Source organism: Tupaia chinensis, unplaced genomic scaffold, assembly GCF_000334495.1.
Source record: "Tupaia chinensis unplaced genomic scaffold, TupChi_1.0 Scaffold149184_1, whole genome shotgun sequence".
Taxonomy (NCBI): domain Eukaryota; kingdom Metazoa; phylum Chordata; class Mammalia; order Scandentia; family Tupaiidae; genus Tupaia; species Tupaia belangeri.
This window is the reverse complement of record NW_006209032.1, coordinates 2,101,538-2,126,057: the sequence shown is the minus strand read 5'-3', so window position 1 is coordinate 2,126,057 and position 24,520 is coordinate 2,101,538. Positions and strand designations below refer to the sequence as shown.

Here is a 24,520-nt window from a genome sequence, read left to right as displayed (position 1 = left end):
TGCTCCCTTCTGCGCTCGTCCGTTTCCGAACTGGAGGGGGCTTCGGGATCGTCAGTCCGAGCCCTTCGCTTTACAGATGAGGAAACCACTCCAGAGAAGGACGCGAACGAGCCCGCGGGCCGCTGCCGCCCGGGCGCTGCTCCTGGGCCCAGCGCGCTGGGTGAGGACAGGAGACCGCTAGTTTGGACGCCCGTCTTGGGTGCAGCCCAAGGCCTGGTTCAGGCGGACCCTGTGTTTTGCGCTCAGATGCTGCCACTGCAGCTGCCGCCGCTGAGGGCTCCCGGTGAGAGTGGGCAAGTTAGGGACCCGCCCCACCCAGTCACGCCTTCAGAGGTGCTCCGAGGCAGTTTTGTTGATTCCTGCCCCCAAACCAAAGGACACTGCCAACCTCTCAGAACTGTGTCCTGGTGGCCACTCACAGACCCTCCTACACAGGGAATGCCGGAGATGGCGCCCCGCACAGGGTCCTGAGGGAGAGGGACGAGGGTCGGAGCATGGCTTCCCGCACCTGGAGACCAAGTGCATTCATGGAAGCGCTGGGGAGGAGGTAGTGTGGGAGCACGGTGACATCATATGCCCCTCGGGACTCTCTCTCAGTAGTGACCGAGGATGGATCCACACGTGGAGCTTGGGCTGCCCTCTGACTTCCAGCCGTCACCGCCAGCCCCCATTTCTCCAGCCGCTGCTCTGTGCTGGGCACTGTTCTAGGCATTGTGGGGGGATTCAAAGAGGGGAGAGGCACAGTTCTTGCCGTCAAGGAGCTTGTCATTTAATCTGGGAGCTGAAACCCACTCCGATGAAGCGGCATAAGAACGATAACAAGCAGTGTTTCAGTAAGTGCAAGCTGGCATGGGGGCCTCCACTGTCGGAGTGTTGAGAGGCTGCTGAGTAGCGGGCTCACAGGCAGTGTGGTTCATCGGGAAGGCTTGTCGCAAGTGGGCGTGGCTCCTGGCATGCTTGGGGCCATGGCATGAGCATGGGGAGGGCCTTTGGAAGAGCAGGTTGCATGCGCATGCTGGCAGATTGCAGGGGAGGAGGGAAGGCACTGTGGGGAGGGCAATGCTTTGAGCTGGTCTGTGCTACCCTTGTGCTGTCTGTGAGTGGGGCTTTCGGGGACAGACCTGGGCACCTTCTCCCAGAGCTCCCCTACTTCTTCCTGGTCCCGTTCAGAAAGCACGCTGGATAGCATCTGAACCGGGCAGGAGGATGGACCCTCAGGGCTGTGTGGAGAGTGACCCCAGAGCTTCAGAAACTGATTATAAATGTTTGCGTCAAAACAGCAGTCGGCGTAATGGTTATGTCGCTGGGCTCCCACGTAGTCGACCGCGGTTCGAGTCCCAGACCCGGTGGCTTAAACTCACACTGGGCATGTGTGCGTGCGTGCCCAAGATCCCGAGAGGAGAGTGGAGGAGAAGGGAGGAGAAGAGATTGTGCGTGGCCATCCCCCCTGGGGGGTGATTTCTCGCTTTCTGTCTCTCTCTGTCTGTCCGGCGAGCAAACGCGCCCTATAGCAAAAACCTCTCAAAAAAACAAAAACAAAACCAAAAAAACCCCACATCTCCCTCAGGGCCAGCAGGTGGCTTGGTGATTAAGGACTGGACTCCCATATGGCTGACTATAGTTCTAGGCCTGTACTTGGTTTGAAACTCACACTCTGTGTGTGTGTCTGCACACGCATACACACATGCACACCCAAAAGCCTGAGAGGAGAATGGAAGAGAAAGGATTGTAGTGTGACCTTCCCCCCAGGGGAATGATTTCTCAATTTCTGGCTCTCTGTCTCTCTCTGGCAAGCATGCATGCATGCCTTTTGCCAAAAACGTGAAATAATAATAAAACGGAAAAGAATAAAAAAACACCACACACCTCCCTCTACTCTCAGCTTCCCCATAACACAGCTCAAACTGGACCAGAAGATGAGATGTTTTGTCAGTTTCCTCAGTTTGACATTCATGATAGAGCTACATGTGGCATTTGCCCCCAGAGTTCAATTTTGCAGACAGAAATGTTAGGACTGAAGTCGGACGAGTCATGGTCCTCGCTGACCCCAGTATCTTTCAGAAATCCAAAGAGCTGTGTGATCCACAGTGATTAGGAAAAGGTTCCGTGAAATCCTGACTCGGTGTAGAAAGTGTCCACCCTCTACAGTAGCACCTATGAGTGCTGTGTCTGCATACTTGACTTGGCATCCGAAGGGCTTGGAATGGGGATCAGTTTTATTTTGTCCACAGCATTGAAACTGCAGGCCACAAGGCAGGGCCAGCCCCTATATCACTTGCTTCTATAAAGTCACTCAATGCCACTTGATGGTGGCTGACGTAATTGTAAGAGAAAATCAAGTGGTCACCATGAGTTGTGTTTGAAAACATGGAAGGACATTAATATTTTAAGAATCTGGAATAATTTTTGTCAGGTAACACCCATGGAACCTCTCTGAGATGATTACATGTAATGAGTTATATAAGCAATTTAATTTAATTCTAGTTAAAAGAAGAAATCTCTGTTATATATGAGCTTTTTTTTTTCTTTTTATAATACAGGACTTAAAAATACATTTTGAGGGGCCAGCCAGTGACGTAGTGGTTAAGGCGCTAGACTCCTGTGTGACAGTGACCAATTGCTATTTGAGTCCTGGACCCCGCAGCTTGAAACTCATGCCGGGAGTAGGTGTGCGTGCTCCTACTCTGCGGTGTGACCGCAGTGTGTGTGACCGTCCCCCTGGGGTGATTCTTGCTTTATACCTCTCTGTCTCTTCGGGAGCACATGTGCCCTATAGCAAAAATCTTTCTTTTTTTTCTTTTTCTTTTATTGGAGAGGTTTTTGCTATAGGGCACGTGCGCTCTCCAGACAGACAGACAGAGAGACAGAAAGCGAGAAATCACCCCCCAGGGGGGATAGCCACATCGCAATCCCTTCTCCTCCATTCTCTTCTCCGGATCTTGGGCACGCACACACACACACACGCCTGGCATGAGTTTAAGCCACCAGGTCGGGGACTCAAACTGAGGGTGACTACATGGGAGTTCAGCGACATAGCCATTATGCTAACTACTGGTCCCTCACAAAAATCTTTCTTTAAAAATAAAGTATTTGTTTATCTAATTTAGTATTATCATTGTTCTTTTTTAAGTTTGCAATAGGGCACGTATGCTCATCAGAAAGAGACACAGAGGGAGAGAAAGAAGGAAAGTAAGAAAGCAAGCCACCACGTCTGGGACTCAAACCACAGTCAACCATGTGGGAGTCTAGCACCTTAATCACCACACCACCTGCTGGCCCCTGCAGATAAATTTTTACTTAACTTTCCATGGATGTCTTGGCATTTTCTCTTAATATTTAATCCTTTGTCATTAATGTATGTAATGAAGCACCTGAAAGCTTAAGACAGTGGGGAGTGCATGTACAGGTTGAGCCTGGCCCTGTGGGTGGAACACTGAAGTGCTGAGGCTGAAAAGAAAGACAGGCTCTCAGAGGGATAGGAAGAAACAGATTGCACATCACTCTGTCCTGACCTTAGTGAATGACCCATCCCCCTTGTTGTTCTTTAACAATGACTACTGAATATTTCATTGTTCTCTTCTCTCTAGCTAGAATGGGTACTAGGAAGAAAGTTCACGCATTTGTCCGTGTCAGACCCACCGACGACTTTGCTCACGAAATGATCAGATATGGAGACGACAACAAAGTAAGTATAGGACGTGCTGGTGCCCACCTGCTTGAGCCTCTGTGTGTCCCCACTTGCTGCAGCAACACCCTGATTCCAAACAACCTTTTTTTTTTTTTTTTAGATTTTGCGATAGGGTGTGTGCGCTTATCATAGAGAAGGAAAGTGAGAAGTCACTTCCCCACAGGGGGATGGCCATGCCTCTCAGTCCCTTCTCTATTCTCCTCTTGATATTTGGGCATGCACACACTTGTGCCCAGTATGATATTCAAGCTGCCGGTCTGGAATTTGAACTGCAGTCAGCCATGTGGGAGTCCAGCACCTTAATCACCATTCCACCTGCTGGCCCTACTAAATAGCTTTTAAAGACCAAGAGAGGGTTGGTAAAAGTTCACGTTGGCTCCAGTGTTCATAAAGTCCAAACCACAACCTCACCATGCTGTTAAAAAGACATTGGGGGCCAGCAGGTGGAGTAGCGGTTAAAGCAGCTGGACTCCCACATAGCTGATCATGGTTTGAATCCTGGACCTGGCAGCTTGCTTTCTCACTTTCTCATGGTAGTTGAGCACTTTAACCACTATGTCACCTGCTGGTGCCTAATTATCTCTTAATATTTTCGACTTTAATAAGTTTAACTTTGTCCTTGTATCTAACACGGAAAAAATTGACACTTGTCCACACTCAGAAAACTTTCTAGTGCTTAGGCCACACTGTGGTAGTGCACATTGGCCATGGTAGCTCAGCAGGCTGAGGCCACAAGGGAGGCTCAAGTTCACATCCCAGCTCATCTGAAAAAGCTGGGCATGGTGGCAGGCATTTTTTCTCAGGCTATTCTGGAGGCTGGAGCAGGAGGATCATCACACAGTGAGACTGAAAACACACGCACACACACGCTTGCACACACACACCACAAACGAGACTTTCTGGTAGCCAGATCTGCCATCAGTAATCTCCCAGGGGTACAGTAAGACTGTTTTGAGTTGGTTACTATTACACTTATCAAACAGTGTGGGGAACCTCATCAAGAAAAATAGAAAGATTGACCCTCAGGCATGCAGGTGTGGTGGTCAAGGCGCCAGACTCCCACATGGCCAACTGCAGTTTGAGTCCCAGACGTGGAGGCTTGATTTCTCGCTTTCTCTTTCTTCATCTCTCTCTCTCTCTGTGTCTTTGGTGAGTACATATGCCCTATAGTAAATTTAAAAATAATAATAATGATGATAGATAAATTTTTTTTTTTTTTTTTTTTTTGGCAGAGGTTTTTGCTATAGGGGGCATGCGCTCACCAGAAAGACAGAGAGAGACAGACAGAAAGCTAGAAATCACCCCTCAGAGGGGATGGCCACGCCACAGTCCCCTCTCTCTTCTCCTCTCAGGATCTTGGGCACACACACAGTCCCGGCATGAGTTTAAGCCACCGGGTCTGGGACTCGAGCTGCAGTTGACTCCATGGGAGTCCAGTGACATAGCCATTACACCATCTGCTGGTCCCAATAATTCTTTTAGAAAAGAGAAACGACCCTCACCGGTGTCCTGCGATTCCTTCTGACACCTATGACAGGCTTAGGACAGCGTAAGAATATTAGTGCTTTCATTCAGCAAACACATACAGCCTTACTATGGCAGCACTGAGACATTCTTTAAAGGGACTGTGGGGTAGATGGTGGCATGGCAGTGACACACGTTCTGTGAGGCTGACCCCCACCAGAGGGTTTAGGGTTCACTTCTGGAGACCTACTTGAATGCACAATGTACATGTGTGCCCGTGATTGGGCCTGGTGGGGGCGGGCATAGATCATAGTGTGAAGGGCATAGTGTGAAGACCCTGTTGGGGATACCTGTAAGTGTGCGTGTGTGTGTGTGTGTGTGTCTGTCTGTCTGTCTGTCTCTCTCTCTTGCTCTTGGCAGAAGTAAATAAACTTTAAATTAAGTAAATAATTTTTTTTTTTTTGGAGAGATTTTTGCTATAGGGTGTGTGTACTCCCAGGAGACAGAGAAAGATAAAGAGACAGAAAGTGAGAAATCACCCCCCAGGGGGGATGGCCACGCTGCAATCCCTTCTCCATTCTCCTCTCAGGACCTTGGGCATGCACGCACACACGCCCAGCATGAGTTTAAGCCACTGGGTCCAGGACTTGAACCGCGGTCGACTACATGGGAGTTCAGTGACATAGCCATTATGCTAACTGCTGGTCCCAGTAAATAATTTCTTTAAATTCATTCATTTATTTTAATTTGACCAGAGAGAGACACAAAGGGAGGGAGAGAAGTGAGAAAGCAAGCCACCAGGTCCAGGACTCGAACTATGGTTAGCCATGTGGGAGTGTCCAGCACCTTAGCTATCATGCCACCCGCTGGTCCCCCCAGTAAATAATTTTTTTAATGAGAAAAATATGGATTCAAGGGTGAACTGGCAAAGCCTCAAGGGTCCTAGCAGTCGGAAAGGGACTTTGGCACCGCTGTGGGAACATGGCCTGCTTGCTGTGGTTCCTGCACACAGAGCACAGAGCGTGTGATGTGTGGACGGACTCGGCCTGTTTTTCCTAGTCTTAATCTTCCTCCTCGTGGCTGAATCCTGGCTCCTGGATTAGGGCAGCCAGTATAAGATTTCAGCAAGAGTCTGTTTACAGCAGTCCGCATCAGGAAGATCGGAATCTACCATTGTCCTTACCTGGTGTGTCCCTAAGCTGGCTACTCTGACAGTGGCTTGCGTGGAGGTGCAGGCATTAAAGTTCTACTGGCTGTAAGTTAGTCAGGCACCCTCCATTTGCCCTTGCACTGGGGATTAACTGCCTGGGAAGCCCAAGGCTTTTCCTGTAGCTCACTCTCATTACTCACATTGGCCTGTAGCATGTGTGTGGAAGCAGATGCCCTCCCCAGGGCAAAGCTGAGGGCGCCCACACTGCCATTAACTGAAGTGATGGGGCCATGCCCAGGCCTTTGTCACCAAGCTCACTGTTCCCTCTGGCCTGATTGAAGGCCTCCCTGTACTTATCAAAAGTATCTAATTATTGTTTAATAAGAGCACGATAGACTTGCCTGACCCCATATAATAGTTGGGGGAACCAAGACAGCACCCAGTAAACTAGGGTGAGAGGGACTGAAACTAGCACGTCCTCTGGCCTCCTAGGTTTTTGACCATAAGGGTCATGTGACCTTCTCCTGTCCTAAAGAGTCCGTCTACAGTGTGCGCCCACACATGGTAGTCTCTGTACCCCAAAGTCACGTCCTCTATCCTTCAGGTCAGGCCTTGGCCATCAGTGATTTTTTTTGGTACTGCTTTCCTAACTAATAACATTCTCTCTTTCTTTTCTTAGAGCATTGATATTCACTTAAAAAAAGATAGTCGGAGAGGAGTTGTCAACAATCAGCAGACAGACTGGTCGTTCAAGGTGGACGGCGTTCTCCACAATGCCTCCCAGGACTTGGTTTACGAGACAGTCGCAAAGGATGTTGTTTCCCAGGCCCTCGATGGCTATAATGGTAATTTAGTTAATTAATTCTTGTCTTAGCTAAGCACCTGAAGAGCCCCCTTGAGGAAGAGGTGCAAGTGTTTATAGTGAACGAAATAAAATACAACCTCACTTACTAACATTTGTATGTTTGTCTGTTTTCATGTTGTGATGGTGGAAAATGTGTTATTTGCTTGTTGACATTGTGGGTATGACTTGATCTAGTGTCCTCTGAGTGGACCTTGATAGGAAAATTAAAAGACTGGCTTGGGGGGCCAGCAGTTAGCGTAATGGCTATGTCGCTGGACTCCCACGTATTCGACTGCGGTTCACATCGCGGACCTGGTGACTTAAAACTCATGCCGGGCCCACGTGTGTGCCCAGGATCCTGAGAGGAGAATGGAGGAGAAGGGATTGCCGCATGGCCATCCCCAGGGGAGGGGGGGGGATTTCTTGCTTTCTGTCTCTCTGTCGCTATCTGTCGGGCGAGCGCATGCGCCCTATAGCAAAAACCTCTTAAAAACAAAAATACTGGCTTGGGCCAGCTGGTGGCATGGCGATTAAGATGGTTGACTGTGCAGTTCAAGTCCTGGACCCCACGGCTTGAAAAATCACACTGGATGTGTGCATGCACACCCAAAATCTGAAGAGGAGAATGGGGAAGGGATTGCAGTGTAGTCATCCCCCTGGGGGGTGCTTTCTCACTTTATCTCTGTATGTCTCTCTCTCTCTGGGAAGCACATATGCCCCATAGGGGGAAAAAAGACTCTGGCTCTCTATAGGTCAAATCTCTCAAATACTGGTTTTGAAGATGGGCCTTTTTTTTTTTTTTTTGGAGAGGTTTTTGCTATAGGGCTTGTGCACTCGCCAGACAGACAGAAAAAGAAAGAAAGCGAGAATCACCCCCGGGGGGGATGGCCATGCCACAATCCCTTCTCCTCCCATTCTCCTCTCGGGATCTTGGGCACACATGCACACGCTCCCGGCATGAGTTTAAGCTGTTGGGTCCAGGACTCGAACCGCAATTGACTACATGGGGGTCCAGAGACATAGTTATTATGCCATCTGCTGGTCCCTGAAGATGGGCCTTTCTGGTGATTTCGTTGGAGTCCAGTTTTTTCCTGATCTGCCTGCCAGGAGGAATTTCCATGCGTTCCTCCAGCACAGTCAATGTACTGCTCATATTCTAGCATAGGATTGTTTATGTTATCACTAACACTTGAGCAGAGTTTGATTTTCTTAAGTTAAAAATAGCTTTATTGGGAATTTCGTGTATTTCATTTAGACTACTTCAGACTAAAATTATTTAAAAATTTTAAAAAGGTTAAAATTCCTGAAGAAGATAGCGGTTTGTAGACTTCGCCATCTGGTGGCTGCTTACTAGAGCGGTCCCTGTTTGGCCAGTTTTAGGTTTTCTACTTAAAAGTCCAGTGAGTGTGGATGCCCAGACGTCATCATTTATCCTGCCTGGGGTGCACAGATGCAGTGCCTACCGACCCCAGGATGTTCTCATCGGTGTTCACGACTCCCTACAGGGTGTGGCCCCGAGGGGTGGAAACAGGAACAGGCTCTAGGAGGCCGAGTCTTGGGCACTGGGTCATGTGAAACCACGGACAGGCTCTGAGTCTCAGCAGAAGGGACTCCGTCCTGTCCTGTCGGGTGAAGGCCCGGTTCCCGCTCCCTCCCTCTGATACGGAAAAGGATCCCTGCTGTAAACCTGCTCAGCAGTCCCAGGAACCAGGGTGTTTGTGACAAAGGCCAGCACCCCAGACCCTGCATGGTCAGGGCAGCCTGGCTGTTCAGATACTCAAAAATGGCCTTTGGGGTGGGGTTGGGCTCAGGAGTGCCTCAGGGAAGAAGAGCAGAGGGGCGCTGGAGCCTGGGATGACTGTATGGCTTGCCTTTGAGCCTGGTGGGATGATGGGCCTGAGGTGGTGAGAGGTGCACATGAGCGCTCCACCGTGGTGGGCAAGACCACACAGGGCCTGCTCACGGTGCTCTTTCTGGAAGCTGCATGGGAGAGACTAGGAGCCCTGTTTGGTCCTGCAGCAACTTGTAGAGTCTACAAGGAAGTCTCACCATTGACAGGAAATGCCCTTCCTGCTCCTTCTCTTCCTAGAGATTATGAAAGCCCTTCTGGGACTAGCAGTTGGCGTAATGGCTATGTCGCTGAACTCCCATGTAGCTGACCGTGGTTCGAGTCCCAGACTCGGTGGCTTAAACTCATGCCAGGCGCATGTGCATGTGTGCCCAAGATCCCGAGAGGAGAATGGAGGAGAAGGGATTGCGGCGTGGCCATATCCCTGAGGGGTGATTTCTCGCCATCTCTCTGTCTCTGTCGTTCTGGCGAGCGCACACGCCCTATAGCAAAACCTCCCCCCTTCCCCCCCAAAAAAGCCCTTCTTGTGTCTTGGGGGAAGTGGATGCTTCCTGCCAGCCCTAAGACCCTGGCACTGACCCTAGAGAAGGGCTGCAGCGTAATTCTGCCACCTCTGTCCTCACCTCGGGAAGCTCGCCAGTCCCTCTGTTCTCGGTTCTCTGAGCTCCCCTGCACCTCTCACGGGCCTCGGGCTAGATCAGCTCCTGGTGAACAGAGCAGTAGAGCACGATGCCAACCACAGGTTCAGGGCGGATGTCCACGTTTTGACTACTTACGTCTCTGTCCCCGTTCCCCTGCCCCCGCCCGTCTCCGCGGTGGAATTCCCAATTCTGAGACTGCTCCCATGGGCCACCTTCATGCCAAGAGTCTTGGCTTGCACTAGGCATGCCGAGGGTGGGAGGGCTGTCCTTGGAGCTGCTTTCCTGGATGTCACCGAGACTTTTGTTGTTGTTTTCTTTTTTTGGAGAGGTTTTTGCTATAGGGCGCTCACCAGAAAGACAAAACAGAGACAGAGAGATAGTGAGAAATCACCCCCCCGGGGGGGGGGTTTGGCCACGCCGCAATCCCTCCTTCTCTATTTTCCTCTCAGGATCTTGGGCACGCATGCACACATGCCTGCATGAGTTTAAGCCACCAGGTCCAAGACTCGACCTGTGGTTAAGTACTCGGGAGTCCAGCAACATAGCCATTACACCAACTGCTGGTCCCAATGAGACGTATTTTAAAATGTTTGCAGGCACTATCATATGTTATGGGCAGACGGGAGCTGGCAAGACATACACCATGACTGGGACTACTGAGAATTACAAGCGTCGGGGGATCCTCCCTCGTGCTCTGCAGCAGGTAGAGAGTGGGCCCACGGGTGGGATGCCACACAGGTTTCCTCTCTGCCACAGATGCTGCCAATCCCAGGCTGGCTATTGGAGGCAGTGGGCGCAGGGCCTCAGAGGAGTTGCATTGCTGCCAGAGACTGGCTAGCATACACATGGCAGGGAACTGGGGGGATCGGAAGCCTCAGAACGCCAGGAGTTTGGGTTTCAGACCCACGTCCACACCGAGCCTATTTCCTCATCTGTAGGAGAGAGTGGGGTGGGCTGCCCTGACTGCTCTGACGGGCTGGCACTTTGTAATTAGGGCTCTGGAGGTCCTCATCACGCTCCTTCCTGGTTTTAACGAGGGCAGTATGGACCTGGGCCAAGCTTCCCTACTGGCCGCCTCGCTTCTTTCATGAAGCCGGAAAGAGCAAAGGCAAGCAGCGGGGCATGACCTGAGCTCTCAGGGCTCCGTCAGCCCCGGGGGTCTGGGAAATACAGCTGAAGATGGGCAGAACGGCCTTCCTTTAGGGGCACACTAGCCTGGGTTTTCTAAGGACCGTCTGACTGGAGGTAGGAGGCAAAGGTCTTTCCCTGAAAGAATCTTGTGGTCTTCCAGCCCTGTTCAGTAAAAAGTACAGACATTCCACTAGTATATAAACCATCCACACTCCAGTGTTTGAAGCAATCTCCTTAACGTCCCACTGTCAGTACTTAAGTACCTCAGGAATAGCAACCCAGTAGGAAATATAATGTAATATAGAAAGAAATAGAAGTGAATCACAAGTGCAGTTTTTAATTTTCCAGTAGCCACATTTAAAAAGTAAACATAAACTGGTAAAATTAACTTTAACAATATATATTGTTTAACTCAACATATATGAATTTAAAAAGTAAACATAAACTGGTAAAATTTACTTTAACAATATATTTTGTGTAACTCAACATATATAAAAATAATTTTCATATATAATCAATATAAACATTATTGAAAAGGGCAAGCAGGTGGCATGGTGATTAAGGCACTGAACTCTCACAGGGCCGACCACGGCTTGAGTCCCAGACCTGACAGCTTGCTTTCTCGCTTTCTCTCTCTCTCTGGTAAGCACATGTACCCTATAGCAAATTAAAATAATAATAATAAATAAAATAATTATTTTACAAAGTTATTGAGATATCAGTATTTTACATTCTTTTTGCCACACGAAGTCTCTGAAATCTAGTGTATAATTTACACTTGGAGTACATTTCAATTTAGACACTAAATATTAATCAAAAATGCTCAACCTTTTTTTTTTTTTTTTTTTTTTTTTTAAAGTGTTTTTTCCATGGGCAGCGTGCCACGCGAAAACAGAGAAAGACAGAAAGTGAGAAATTACCCCCCAGGGGGGATGGCCACGCCGCAGTCCCTTCTCCTCCACTCTCCTCTCAGGATCTTGGGCATGCATGCACATGCGCCCGGTGTGAATTTAAGCCACTGGGTCTGGGACTCGAACCACGGTTGACTACATGGGAGTCCAGTGACATAGCCATTACGCTAACTGCTGGTCCTCTCTTTTTAGATTTCATAAAACTCAGAGTTGAAAGTAGATTTATATACTCAAGTTGTTCCAAACTTTATGTTTGGAAGATAAATACAAAGTATACCGATAATTGAGCTTCTGTTTGTTTTTGTTTTTTAATTTGCCAGAGGGCGCATGTACTCACTGGAGAGATACAAAGAGATTAGGAAAGCACCCCTCCATGGGGGACAGTCACACCACAATCTCTTCCCTCCAGTCTCCTTTCAGGATTTGGGGCACATACACACATGAATGAATCTGGTGTGTGTTTCAAGCCACTGGATCCAGGACTTAAATTGCAATTGGCTATGTGGATTCAGACACTCAACCACCACACCACTGGATGGCCTGAGAATCAGTTTTTAAAATTTACTTTAAAATTTAGTTTAAAATTTATTCAGTTTGCCCCAGCCACATTTTAAGTGCTCAGCAGCCCTCTGTGGTTAGGGTCCCCCATTCTGGACATCACAGAGCTAAACCCTTAGAGGAAGGTGGGACCTCAGGGCTATCCAGCCCGAATCCCCATTTGGCAGATAAGAAAATTAAGATCCAGAGAAGGGAAGAGCCTGTCCAAAGTCATTTGCTTGATAAATATCGGTGAAAGTATTGAAAGTTGAAGAGGCTGAGTTCTGGCTTTGCTGAGTGAGCAGAGATAAATTATTTTATTGCATAGAACCTTCCTCAAACTGCACCTGCCTACCTCAGTCACAGGGGAGTTACGAGGAATGAAATAATAGACTTGAAAGAGGTGTATAATGGTGAAAACCCACAGAACAAGAGATCTTTGCTTCAGAGTTCTTTCCACTCAGCATGCCTCTGCTTCTTGGGCATGTACAATTGTTAATCTCCAAAACATTACCTGGTCTCTGACGCTGTCGTTCTTTGAGGGCCTAATGCCTGATGAACTTCAGCACATGGTGCATGAGGTAATCATGTTCATCGGTACCCTTTACTAGTCTCTTCCGGGTAATGGCAAAAAAGAGACTATAGGAGATGTTCTGTTCCCTCTGAAATGTCATGCAATTGAGATTTTTGTAATAAAATATTTTATATGTAGTAAAAAAAAATCACCTGGTAATAAATATCACCCAGTTGACTAATAATGATAACTGTTGGTGGTGGTCATCACACCAACAAGACTGTAAATTCCTGTGGGACAGGAATTATCTCTCGCGCTCCTTGACATTCCCTCCTGAGGTAAGCACTTCCCCGACTCTCACTGGCTTTTGGAGTTCTGCTCCTGATTGCGACTGTCCAATCTTCGCCTAGGTGTTCAGGATGATCGAAGACCGCCCCACACACGCCATCACCGTGCGTGTTTCCTACTTGGAAATCTATAACGAGAACCTGTTTGATCTCCTGTCCACCCTACCCTATGTGGGACCCTCAGTCACACCGATGACCATCGTGGAAAACCCTCAAGGAGTCTTCATTAAGGGCTTGTCAGTCCACCTCACAAGTCAGGAGGAGGATGCCTTCAGCCTCCTTTTCGAGGTGAGATGAAGGGTTCCCTTCTCTCCCTCCCTCCCTCTCTCAGTTATTTACTCATTTTGGTAATCAGAATGAAATTGATATGTGCTTATTTTACCAATTCAGATGGTACAAAAAAAAAAGAGGATCAAAAAAGAATTCACTAATATGTTTTACATAAGACAACAATGTCTATTTTAGCTAATTCCCTTCTGGCCTTCTTTCCTGTGCAGTTTTCTCTTTACATAATCGAGATTGTTATTATGTTTTTTTCCAACTAAACATTAAGTCATGAGTAATTGCAGTATAAAAAAAATAGGACTAACATCCTTAGTATCTAAGCTCTTATGGGGGCCAGAAGGTTGTCGACATGGTGGTTGGGGGCGCTAAACTCCCACGTGGCCAACCATGGTTTGAATCCTGGACCCAGAAACTTGAAAATCATGCCAGGTGCGTGTGCATGCATACCCTCAATTCCAGGAAGAAGATGGAGGAGAAGGGATTGTGGTAAGGCCATCCCCTTGGGGGGTGATTTCTCACTTTCCTTCTCTTATCTCTCTCTCTCTTTCTAGAAAGCACATGTGCCCTAAGGCAAAACCCTTTTTTTTAAAAATGCTCTTAGGAATCAACCAAGTGTGTATTATTTTTTTAAAAAATCACAGTCATGAACTCTTACACATTGGTGGTAGGAATGTGAAATGGTACAGCCACTTTGCAGTTTCCTAAAAAGTTGAATGTAAAAAATTTTTTAATTTGTTTATTTTAAAAAATTATTTAATCTATTCATTGTCGTTATTTTTACTTTTGTTTTTTTGAAGTTGACCAGAGAGAGGCAGAGAGAGAGAAGGAAAGTGAGAGAGCAAGCTGCCAGGTCTGGGACTCGAGCCGCAGTCAGCAATGAGAGAGGCCAGTTGCCCTGACCACCACACCACCTGCCGGCTCCAAAATTTGTTTATTTTTTTTCCATAAGCAAGAGAGACAGAGAGGGAGAGAGGGAGAGACAGCACACCCAGCAGGGTCTTAATACCATGATCCATCCCCACTCTTCAGCTGGTCCCCAGATCACTGGCAGGTATATTCCTGGCATTCTCAGGGAGTTCTCCAGACTGGGACCAAGGACCTTTCCATATGGGATTACCTGGCAGAGTATAGTGCTGTTCTGCTCTACCACTGTCTGGCCCTTAATGTAAATTTACCATGGGGTGCCAGCAGGTGGCATGGTGGCTAAGGCAATGGACTTCCACATGGCCAACCTCAGTTCAAGTCTTAGGACCTGTTGGCTTGATTTATTTTATTATTTTTTAAAGAATTATTTATCAACTTTATTCATTCATTCATTCTTTTAAATTTTACCAGAGAGACAGACATATAGAGTGGGGCCGGGGGGAGAGACAAGGGAAAGTGGGAAAGCAAGCCACCAGATCTGGTACTTGAATCACGGTTGGCCATGTGGGAGTGTCCAGCACCTTAACCATCACTCCACCTGCTGGTCCCATTATTATTGTTATTATTTAAAGAGTTTTTTGTTTTTGCTGTAGGGCGCATGGGCTTGCCAGAGAGAGACGGAGACAGAAAGCAAGAAATCACCCCCAGGAGGGATGGCCATGCTGCAGTTCCTTTTCCTCCATTCTTCTCTCAGGATCTTGGGCATGCGCACACACGTGCCTGACATGAGTTTTAAGCCTCTGGGTCCAGGATCCAAACTGTAGTCGACTACGTGAGTCCAGCGATGTAACCATTAGGCCATCTACTGTTATGAACCTGTTTGATCTCCTGTCCACTCTGCCCTATGTGGGACCCTCAGTCACACAAGACCTGTTGGCTTGAAAATCACTCCAGGCATGTGTGCGTGCATGCCCAAAATCATGAAAGGAGAATAGAGGAGAAGGGATTGTGGCATGGTCATCCCCCTTGTGGAGTGATTGATTTCTTTCTCTCTCTCTCTCTCTCTTTCTTTCTCTCTCTCTCTCTCTCCCTCCCTCCCTTCCTCTCCCTCTGGTGAGCACAAGGGCCATATGGCAAAAACCTTAAAAAAATTACCTTCAGGCCTCACAGTTCAACTTCTAGGTATCTTCCCAAGAGAAATGAAAACACATGTGTGCACAGAGACTTATTAGCTAAAGACTGGTAGCATCCAAGATGTCTGTCAGCTGGTAAGTGGATAAACTAAACTAAACGTGGGCTCTCCACGCAGTGGGGAACTATTGAGCAGTAGACGTGGATACACGCTACAACGCGGACAGACCTCGAAGCCTGCTCCAGGAGACTCAGTCGCAATCCCACAGACTGCAGGATTCCACTGCTGTGAAACGTCCTGAAGAGCCCTGTCTATAGAGACAGAGGCAGACCAGCGGCTGCCTGGGGGGCGGGAGCCATGCCTGCCGACAGGCCCAGGGGGACTTTGCAGAGCGATGCAGCCTTTCGAAAACAGGACCGTGCTGACGGTTGCATGGCTCTGTAAATTTACTAAGTCTCTGAACTTGCACATTTAAAACAGTGAGCTTATGGTATTTATATATATATCGGTAAAATGGTTTTCTTTTCAAAAACCGTATAGTGTCCTCAGGGGGACAGATGCAGGGTGCAGGTTCTCTGAGGCACGGGAAGAAAAGCCCTGCTGGTGGCAGCAGTGGCACTCGTCTTCATTCGGCCCTGATGTTTCACTGTGAGGAAGGCGGGGATGCGGTGGGCTCACGGTGGCTGAAGGGAAGTAAAAGAAGCTCCAAGTATGAGAAGCGTTTTAATCATGAATAATCGTGTGCTCAGACCCCTCCTGACCTGCGTGTGATAACTACCTTGGTCTTCTTTATGGCTTTACCACCAATAACATGCCATGGATGCTTCCCAAACAGCAGAGTTTAATTTTTAAGACACTTTATATAACGGAATAACGTAAGATGAATTCTATTTATTTTATCTACCTTTTTTTTGTTTTAAGGTTTTTGCCATAGGGCACGTGCATTTGGCAGAGAGAGACAGTGAGAGGGAGAGTGAGAAATCACCCGCCGGGGGAATGGCCAGAGTGCAATCCCTTCTTCTCCATTCTCCTCCTGGGACTTTTGGGAATGCAAACACACATGCCTGACGTGATTTTGAAATTCATGCATATTGGGACCAGCACCTGACATAATGGTTATGTTGCTGGACTCATGCAGTAGACCACGGTTTGAATCCTGGATCTGGCAGCTTAAAACTCATGCTGTGCGTGGCTGTGTGCGTGCCCAAAATCCCAAGAGGAGAATGGAGGAGAAGGGATTGTGGCATGGCCATCTCCCTTAGGGGTGATTTCTCACTTTCTATTTGTCTGTCTCTCTGGAGAGTCCACACACCCTCTCGCCAAAAATCTCTCTTAAAAAAAAAAAAAAAATTGGGGTCGAAGTGGCAGCAGCCAAAATGAAGTTCAGTCCTTTCGTGACTTTTGACCGAAGCAAGAACTGTAAAAGGCATTTCAATGCACTTTCCCACATCTGAAGGAAGAGTATGTCTTCCCCCCATCCAAAGAGCTGAGGCAGAAGTACAATGTGCGGGGACCAGCAGTTAGTGTAATGGCTATGTCACTGGACTCCCATGTAGTCGACCACGGTTCGAGTCCTGGACCCGGTGGCTTAAACTAACGTCGGGCGTGTCTGCGTGCGTGCCCAAGATCTCGAGAGGAGAATGGAGGAGAAGGAATTGCAGTGTGGCCATTGCCCCCTGGGGGTGATTTCTCGCTTTCTGTCTCTATGTCTCTGTCTGGCGAGCACACGCGCCCTATAGCAAAAACCTCTCAAAAAAAAAAAAATACCCACACAGTCTTTTCCTAATATGCACCATCTGTGGGCTTTTTGGAGACCCCTCATACATTAGTTTAGAGAGGACTTTTTTCTCTATAGGAACCTAGGGGACATTCCTAATCAAGGGCCTCTTCAAATCAAATACGTAGCTTACAGGTGTCAGAATCAGTAGGTGGTACATACTTGTGCCACACACATGTGATCATTGAGGTTGTGATTGTGAATTCTCGGGCTTTGTTCTTTAATCCCTCCCATCCAGAGACAGTGCCAGTGTTGGAATAGTGGCCCTGCTCTCTGTTTTCTGTATCAGATTTCCCTCTTTTTCCCTTTGCCAGAGGGGACAGCCTTTTGAGATGTGAATTATTAGATACCTCCCTTGGGTGAAACCAAAGTTATTTTTGTCTCTACCAGATGTTGAATTAGCCCGCAAATATGCACACAAACACATACACGTGTGCAAACATGTGCATGCACGTGTACACACACACTCTCTCTCTCCAGGTCTCTGAAATCAGACCTTTTGTGCCCCTAACTCACAGCAGTAATAGTGTCTGGAGGGCTAGCCAGTAGCATGGTGGTCAAGGGAGCTGGATCCCACGTGGCTGGCTGTGTAGTTCGAGTCCCAGACTTGGTTCAAATCTCAGTCTCGGCAGCCTGAAACAATACTGTGGTCACATGTGTGCATGCCTCAAAACCTGATGGGAAGAAATGGAGAAGACATTGTGGTGTGACCATGCCCTGTTATGGGGGGTCTTCTCCAACTCCCTCTCTCCATCTCTGCCTTCTCTGTGGTGAGGATGCACCTTCTGGCAATCAAAACACTTTAAAAAAATGTAAGGAACCAGCAGTTAGCGTAATGGCTATGTCGCTGTACTCCCACGTAGTTGACCGCGGTTCGTGTCCCGGACCCGGTGGCTTAAAACTCACGCCGGGCGCGTGTGCGTGCGTGCCCAAGATCCCGAGAGGAGAATGGAGGAGAAGGGATTGCGGCGTGACCATCCCCCCTGGGGGGGTGATTTCTCGCTTTCTGTCTCTATGTCTCTCTCTGTCTGTCTGGCGAGCGCACGAGCCCTACAGTGAAAATCTCTCAAAAAAAAAAAAAAACCTAAGAAAAAAATGTAAAAACTATTTGGCTACATTTTTCTTACTGCCTGATATTCCTCCATGCAGATAGGTCATTGCCTAATTGTTGGATGTACGGATGAATTCTAAGTCAATATTCATGAACTTTTTGAAATAAAATTGTTGATAGCATGTGCTCACACAGAAGAGGGGTGGGCATCCTCCAACAGGTCTGGTCACCCCACACTCCTCGCCTCCCAGACTTAGCTCTGCGGGCTCTTGGGTGTGCATCCAGTATGTTTCTGGCAGCCTCAGAGATCTGAACAGCGGTGGGCCGTGTGACTTCCAGCACTGTGGTCTGTGCCAGTCTGTGCACCAGTGAGGCCGGTCACCTTGCTTTGCAGAAAGCCACACTGATTCACACCCCCAGCAACAGGCGGAAGGGTAGACCTAGACTTCAGTGTGTCTCCCTTTCCGCTAGTCTATAAGGGTAGCCTGGATAGGAAACCTCTTGTGTAGCTCTTGGTATCATTGAAAAGTGACCTGAATAGCTGCTGCTTTAATTTGTTAAAAACACTTACTTTTCCCTTCCTCTTCAGGGAGAAACCAACAGAATTATAGCTTCCCACTCGATGAACAAAAACTCTTCCAGGTCCCACTGCATTTTCACCATCTACGTAGAGGTAGGTGCCAGCTCTTGGATCACCAGGGCGGGCAGGGCTCAGGAGCTACTCCCTGGACAGTCTGACTTCTGTTTGGATGTCTCGTAGTCTCATTCTCGGACCTTATCAGATGAAAAGTACGTCACTTCCAAAATTAACCTGGTGGATCTAGCGGGATCAGAGAGGCTGGGGAAGTCCGGGGTAAGTGAGGGGAGCAGGAGGGCCCTGTTCCTGGTATGGTGCTCACACAAGTGGGTTGTCTTTCATCTGGTATCCGTGAGTACCTGCTTGGCCAGGCCACGTGGGACCATGGGCTTGCTGGAAGGACAGAACTGGCCGGGTAGAGTGGCTGCCACGTAGGGAGGGCCCTACCCACAGGGTTTTCATAGACCCTAAATGACGTAGTGCCCCAAGCGCTTAGCCGGGTGCCTGGCCCTCAGCCCACACTCAGTAAGCGCTCCACGCCAGTGTGGGGGTCCCCTGCATGTGAATGTGAGTGCTCACGTGAGTGTTTGCATGAGCACATTTCAGATATCCATGTGCGTGTGAGTATTAGCATGAGCAGTCAAAAGAATGTCAGATGAGCATTCATCTGCATTCACATGTGTATCTGTATGCACGTGTACACAGGTTATTTGCTCAAGCACCTGCACGGGCACATGTGCATGTATGTGTACGTGTATTCTACTAGTGAGTTTGTACATATTCACTCAGATATTCACATAAGTGTTTCTTTATTAAAAAATGTTACCAGAGGGTATATGCGCTCACTGGTGAGAGAGAGACAGAGAGAGGGGAAGTTGTATTTTTTATTTTTTAGGGTTTTTTTTCGGAGAGTTTTTTTTGCCATAGGGCGCATGCACGCGCCAGACAGACAGAGACACAGAGAGACAGAAAGCGAGAAATCACCCCCCAGGGGGGATGGCCACGCTGCAATCCCTTTTCCTCCAGTCTCCTCTTGGGATCTTGGGCAAGCACGCACACGCACCCGGCGTAAGTTTTAAGCCACCGGGTCCGGGACTCGAACTGTGGTAGACTACATGGGAGTCGAGCGACATAGCCATTACGCTAACTGCTGGTCCCAAGAGAGAGGGGAAGTAAGAGAGCACCCCCATAGGGGATGGCCACGCCACAGTCCTTTTCTCCCTCTCATCGGGACTTTGGGCACATATGCCTAGTATGTTTCTCAAGCTTCTGGGTCCAGGACTTGAACTGTGCAGTAGGCCATGTGGGATCCAGCTGCCTTAACTTCCATGGCTCCTGCTGGCCACATCACTGTTTCTATGGGTGTTAGAGTCTCACCACTGTAGCCTCAGGTGAAATGCAGTGCCGTGACAACAAGGGGAGACCCAGGTTCTGGGGAGGAGGCTCTGGACAGTTGGCCAACTGATAGTGTCACTCCACACCAGGGGGGCAGCTGACCTCAGTTGGGCAGCCTATTTACCTGGTCCAGAGTGGAACTGAGCTTCGCTTTGTAGTCCGAGGGCCAAGTCCTGAAGGAAGCCACCTACATCAACAAGTCGCTGTCCTTCCTGGAGCAAGCCATCATCGCCCTCGGGGACCAGAAGCGGGACCACATTCCCTTCCGGCAGTGCAAGCTCACCCACGCCCTGAAGGACTCATTAGGTGAGGGTTGGTTGGGACCCGTGGGGAGGTCTCTGTCCCCTGGGAGGGATGTGCCTGGCACATCTGCCAGTGGTGGTAATGGGTCTGCTCCCTCCCCATGGCATGGCCTTCCCCACGGCGCCTTCACAGTGGCTTCAGACCCCAACAGGGCAGCTTCGGGCACAATGCCCTCATGTACCAGAACGCGCCATGCTGCTGACCCCCTAGAACCTCTCCTTAAGCATTTATCCCTGTGGGCAATGACTTCTCTTTCCCCACTATTCCAAAACAAGCCGGCAGAGCCCAGGAGGGCCTCACCACCCCCAGAGGGCCTCTCTCAGGTCATCTCCCCTTCCCCTGCAGCCTCTGTGACAGAGCAGTGGGGGCTGTACCCAATCCCATATCCCCAGGCCTTCGCGTAGGCCTGAAGACACAGCTGTGGCGTGTGATTGCAAACCAAGTGCCCCCTCCTGCCCCTGCTCCTTCCTGCCCTGTCTCTGTTCTGCTGTTCTCTCCTGGCTCCAACTTTTTATTTTTAATCTGCCAGAGGGCATGTATACTCACCAGAGACAGACAGAGAGGGAGACAGAGAAAGCACTCCTGTGGGGATGGTCACACTGCAGTCCCGTCTGGTTTTCTTTCCTTTCGGGATTTTGGACATGCACACACATGCAGCCAGCATTTTACTCAAGCCGCAGGGTTTAGGGCTTGAACTGCATGATCGACCATGTGGGATTCAGTTCTCGTAACCGCCAGGCCATGGAGCCCTCCTGGCTCCACTTTGAGGTGCACTGTAGCCTCTGTCCCTTCTTCCTCCTTCCCCTTGGCTCCCTGCCTCAGGCGTGCCGGTGTGTCCTCTCTGACTGCCCTAGGCTGGGCTGCTGCGCCAAACGCCGTGGACCAGGGCCGACAGCGTGCACCCATTACTCACGGTTCCGAGGCTGGAAGCCCAGGGCCAGGGTGCCAGGCAAGGGCCCTCTCCTGGCTGGTTGGTGGCCCCCCTCTTGCTGTCTCCATACATGGAAAAAGGGAGGGCTCTGCTTTCTTTCTTTTCTTAAAAGGACACAAATCCCTTCACAGAGCCCCAACCCTTGTGACCTCATCTAAATTTAATCATTTCCCAAAGGTGCCACCTTCAAATACGATTACATTGAGGGCTGGGGCTTCAACATGTGAATTTTGTCGGGGCACAAATGTCCAAACAGACACCCATCATTCCAAGGGAGTCTCTCACTGGGTACATGGCCCTTCTGCATCCCACTGTACAGGGGGCAACTGTAACATGGTCCTCGTGACAAACATCTACGGAGAAGCCGCCCAGCTAGAAGAAACGGTACGTGTAGACGGCCAGCATGGCCGGGTTCATCCCTCCTGGGTGCCAGGGCTGGGTGCGGCTGGCTCCAGGCCGGCGAGGCTGGCACACTAGCCTCCGGCGCTGTCGAGAATGGACGATCCGGAGATGGATGGGTGAGTCCGAGGGGGCCCAGAGCAGGGTCCAGATACCACGCACTGAGCTGGACCGAGGAAGGGGCACAGGCTCTGCACACCCTGCATGTCGCTCCTGTGAACTGGGGTGGAGGACGGCATGGAGTACTCGTTCTCCACGATCACACGTGTTTGTGCAGAGCTCCAGGCTGCTCTGGGTGAGGCCTGTGTGTGCAGACAGGTACTAAGCACCTGCTGCATGCCAGGTGGGGGAGTAGGGGTCTGCTCGGTGGAGATGAGTCAGCCACGGCCTTGGGCCTCTGAGTTCCAGCCCAGGAAGAGAGAGGAGCTCTGGCCCTTAGTAATATGAGGCCCACTGGAAGAGACCTGCCCAGGAGGCAGAGGGAGCTTTCCCAGAGCGGGGCCAGGGAAGGTGAGCCTGGGCTGGCTGGGGTTGAGGGGTTGGTAGGATGAGCAGAGATGTTCTCTGCAGAAATAAAGGTGGGGCAGAAGGCATGACTCCCGCTAGGAACATCCGGCTCCTGCAACGGGACACAGGTGGCTTGGGCAAGGGGGAAGCTTATGAGAATCAGGCAGGAATAAAGGTCAGACGCAGTGACACAGGTGTGTCCCCGCAGCTGAGCAGCTCCACGCTGGGACTCCCCCTCCCACTGGGGTGCTGCAGGACATCTTAAATGAGAGGTTTGGAGAATTGTCATTAGATATTTTTTCAAGTGTGGACATTTAAGGCAAGCCTCAGTCACCTGGAGAACCCATTGAGGTATGACAGGTCATTTCCAGGGATGGTGCAGGGCAGGCCAGCCCATGGGGCCTCCAGCCGTGTGCACTAGGGACCATCCCACCTCCTGAGGGAATGTTCCAGCCCCACATGTGGCGCTCTGGGACTCAGGAGGCCAGAGAGGGAGCTCAGCTGACGTGCAAGCTGCAGCCCCTGAGGAAGCTTTCAGCAACCTCCTGGTCTCAGCTCGCAGCCAAGCGTGCTTGAAACCCCGAAGAGGAGCTTGGGCCTCCTGAGAATTTCGTTAGCAAAGATACCCTCCAAGACAGGGGACCCCATTCCACCCAGAGAAGCGGCCAGGACTGTAGCTACAGAGCCCAGAAGAGTCCAGCAGAGCCCAGCAGAACTACTGCAGGGGTTGAGACAGACACCCATCAGACAGCACTTACGGGTCTGGAAGCCAGTGAGCCTCTTCTCCAGAAGTCTTAAAGTTTTAAAGATGCTCTGATCCTGGTGGTGTTGCTTTATGCAGTGACACTGTGTGTGAGTGTGAGCATGTGTGTAACCAGTGGAGTCGTGGCCACTCTTGCTGTTGCACTTGGAGCAGGAGAGGCTGGTTTGGCCCCATGCTGAAGCAGTGCCGCCAGGAACGACAGCACCTCTCCCAGCCAGGCTGCTCTGCACCGAGCATGGCTCGCCCTCTCGGCCTCCCCGAGACCCTACCAAGCAGTCGCCCGTCGCACTGCACAGCCGTGTGGTCTAATAGGGTGGTGCAGGCGGTCAGCCGCAGAGCTCTTAGCCCTGCCTGGCTCTGGCAGACCAACTGCCCCCGGAAGGCCCTTTTCAGGGCTTCTCTGGGCCACTTCAGGGTGCCTACCCCACCCACCTCCACTGCAAGCCAGCCTCCTCATGGCAGCGCCAGCATGGCATCAGCCCGGGGCGCTCCAGGCTGGGGTCTCACTCAGCTCCCCAAGGCAGAGTCCGCCCCTCCTCCAATGTCCTGCAGGGGCCTCGCATCTGGGCTGTTTCCCAAGTGCCTGCTCCTATGGATGCCTGTGGGCCTTCAGCCCTATCACTCCTCCAGGACCCTGGTGGGACTCCCCAGATGTCACTGTGGGTCAGGAGATCCCACAGTCCAGTTTGGAGATGTTTCATGTCGGGGTCCATCTTTCCCAGACGCCTAGAAGTAGAGGCTGGGAGGTTCGGATAAGCAACCAGCCAACACGCCAAGGGCCAGGCTGCGGAATGTGCCCTCTGGCCACTTCCTGCCCACCCTGCCTCACTCTGCCCCACTGGGGGCTGCGGGAGTGAGCCAGCCTGGATTGGCAAGACTGCCTGAGGAGCAGGAGGGACGGCAGGGACTCTGAGAGGGCTGCTGTGGGGGTGCCGGCTGACACCACTGCTCTGCTTCCAGCTGTCTTCTCTGCGCTTTGCCAGCAGGATGAAGCTGGCCACCACCGAGCCTGCCATCAATGAAAAGTACGATGCCAAGGTACCGAGGGGCTTGTGGGCAGCACCCTGGAGGGTAGGCATGTGAGTGCGGCCTGATTTCTGCTTTCCTTCCTGCCTTAGCCGAAGATACCCATGAGGGCCTATGCTGGTCCCTTTCTGCCCTGGGACAGGCCTGTCTTCTGAGTCCCTGAAGACCCTTAGGGGAGGCCCCAGAGTGAGAGGGCTGGTGCAGACTGTTACCTGGCTCACGTGTGGGGCTCCAGGAACTCTGAATACGCTGGGCTTCCACACGAGAGAGCCTCAATGCTTACCGTCCCAGAGCCACGTCAGGGGACCACTGAGAGGAGGGTGAGCTGGAGGCTGCTCAGCCTGCCCAGCCTTGAGAGAAGTGGCTCCTGTGGGAGCTCCGGGTTTGTGTGTCTGTGCCCCCTTCTTTTTTTTTTTTTTTTTTTTTTTTGGTAT

At 50.2% G+C, this 24,520-nt stretch overlaps 2 protein-coding genes across 3 annotated transcripts in view; one reads left to right on the top strand and one right to left on the bottom strand.

Annotated features, from left to right (window-relative positions):
• Window positions 1-24,520, bottom strand: part of KLHL18 (kelch like family member 18) — a 121,581-nt gene that overhangs the window by 58,801 nt on the left and 38,260 nt on the right. The gene's annotated exons all lie outside the window — the stretch shown is intronic.
• Window positions 7-24,520, top strand: part of KIF9 (kinesin family member 9) — a 40,819-nt gene continuing 16,305 nt past the window's right edge. Inside the window, exons 1-11 of one of the 2 annotated variants that reach the window (XM_006171029.3) lie at window positions 7-160; window positions 598-833; window positions 3,588-3,685; window positions 6,982-7,147; window positions 10,233-10,339; window positions 13,140-13,364; window positions 18,775-18,858; window positions 18,946-19,038; window positions 20,316-20,463; window positions 21,711-21,775; window positions 24,021-24,098. In XM_006171029.3, coding sequence (XP_006171091.1) covers window positions 797-833; window positions 3,588-3,685; window positions 6,982-7,147; window positions 10,233-10,339; window positions 13,140-13,364; window positions 18,775-18,858; window positions 18,946-19,038; window positions 20,316-20,463; window positions 21,711-21,775; window positions 24,021-24,098 — 1,101 coding nt within the window. In that variant the 5' untranslated portion in view covers window positions 7-160; window positions 598-796. The remainder of the gene's footprint in view (window positions 161-597; window positions 834-3,587; window positions 3,686-6,981; window positions 7,148-10,232; window positions 10,340-13,139; window positions 13,365-18,774; window positions 18,859-18,945; window positions 19,039-20,315; window positions 20,464-21,710; window positions 21,776-24,020; window positions 24,099-24,520) is intronic. The other variant, XM_006171030.3, reaches the window with a different exon arrangement.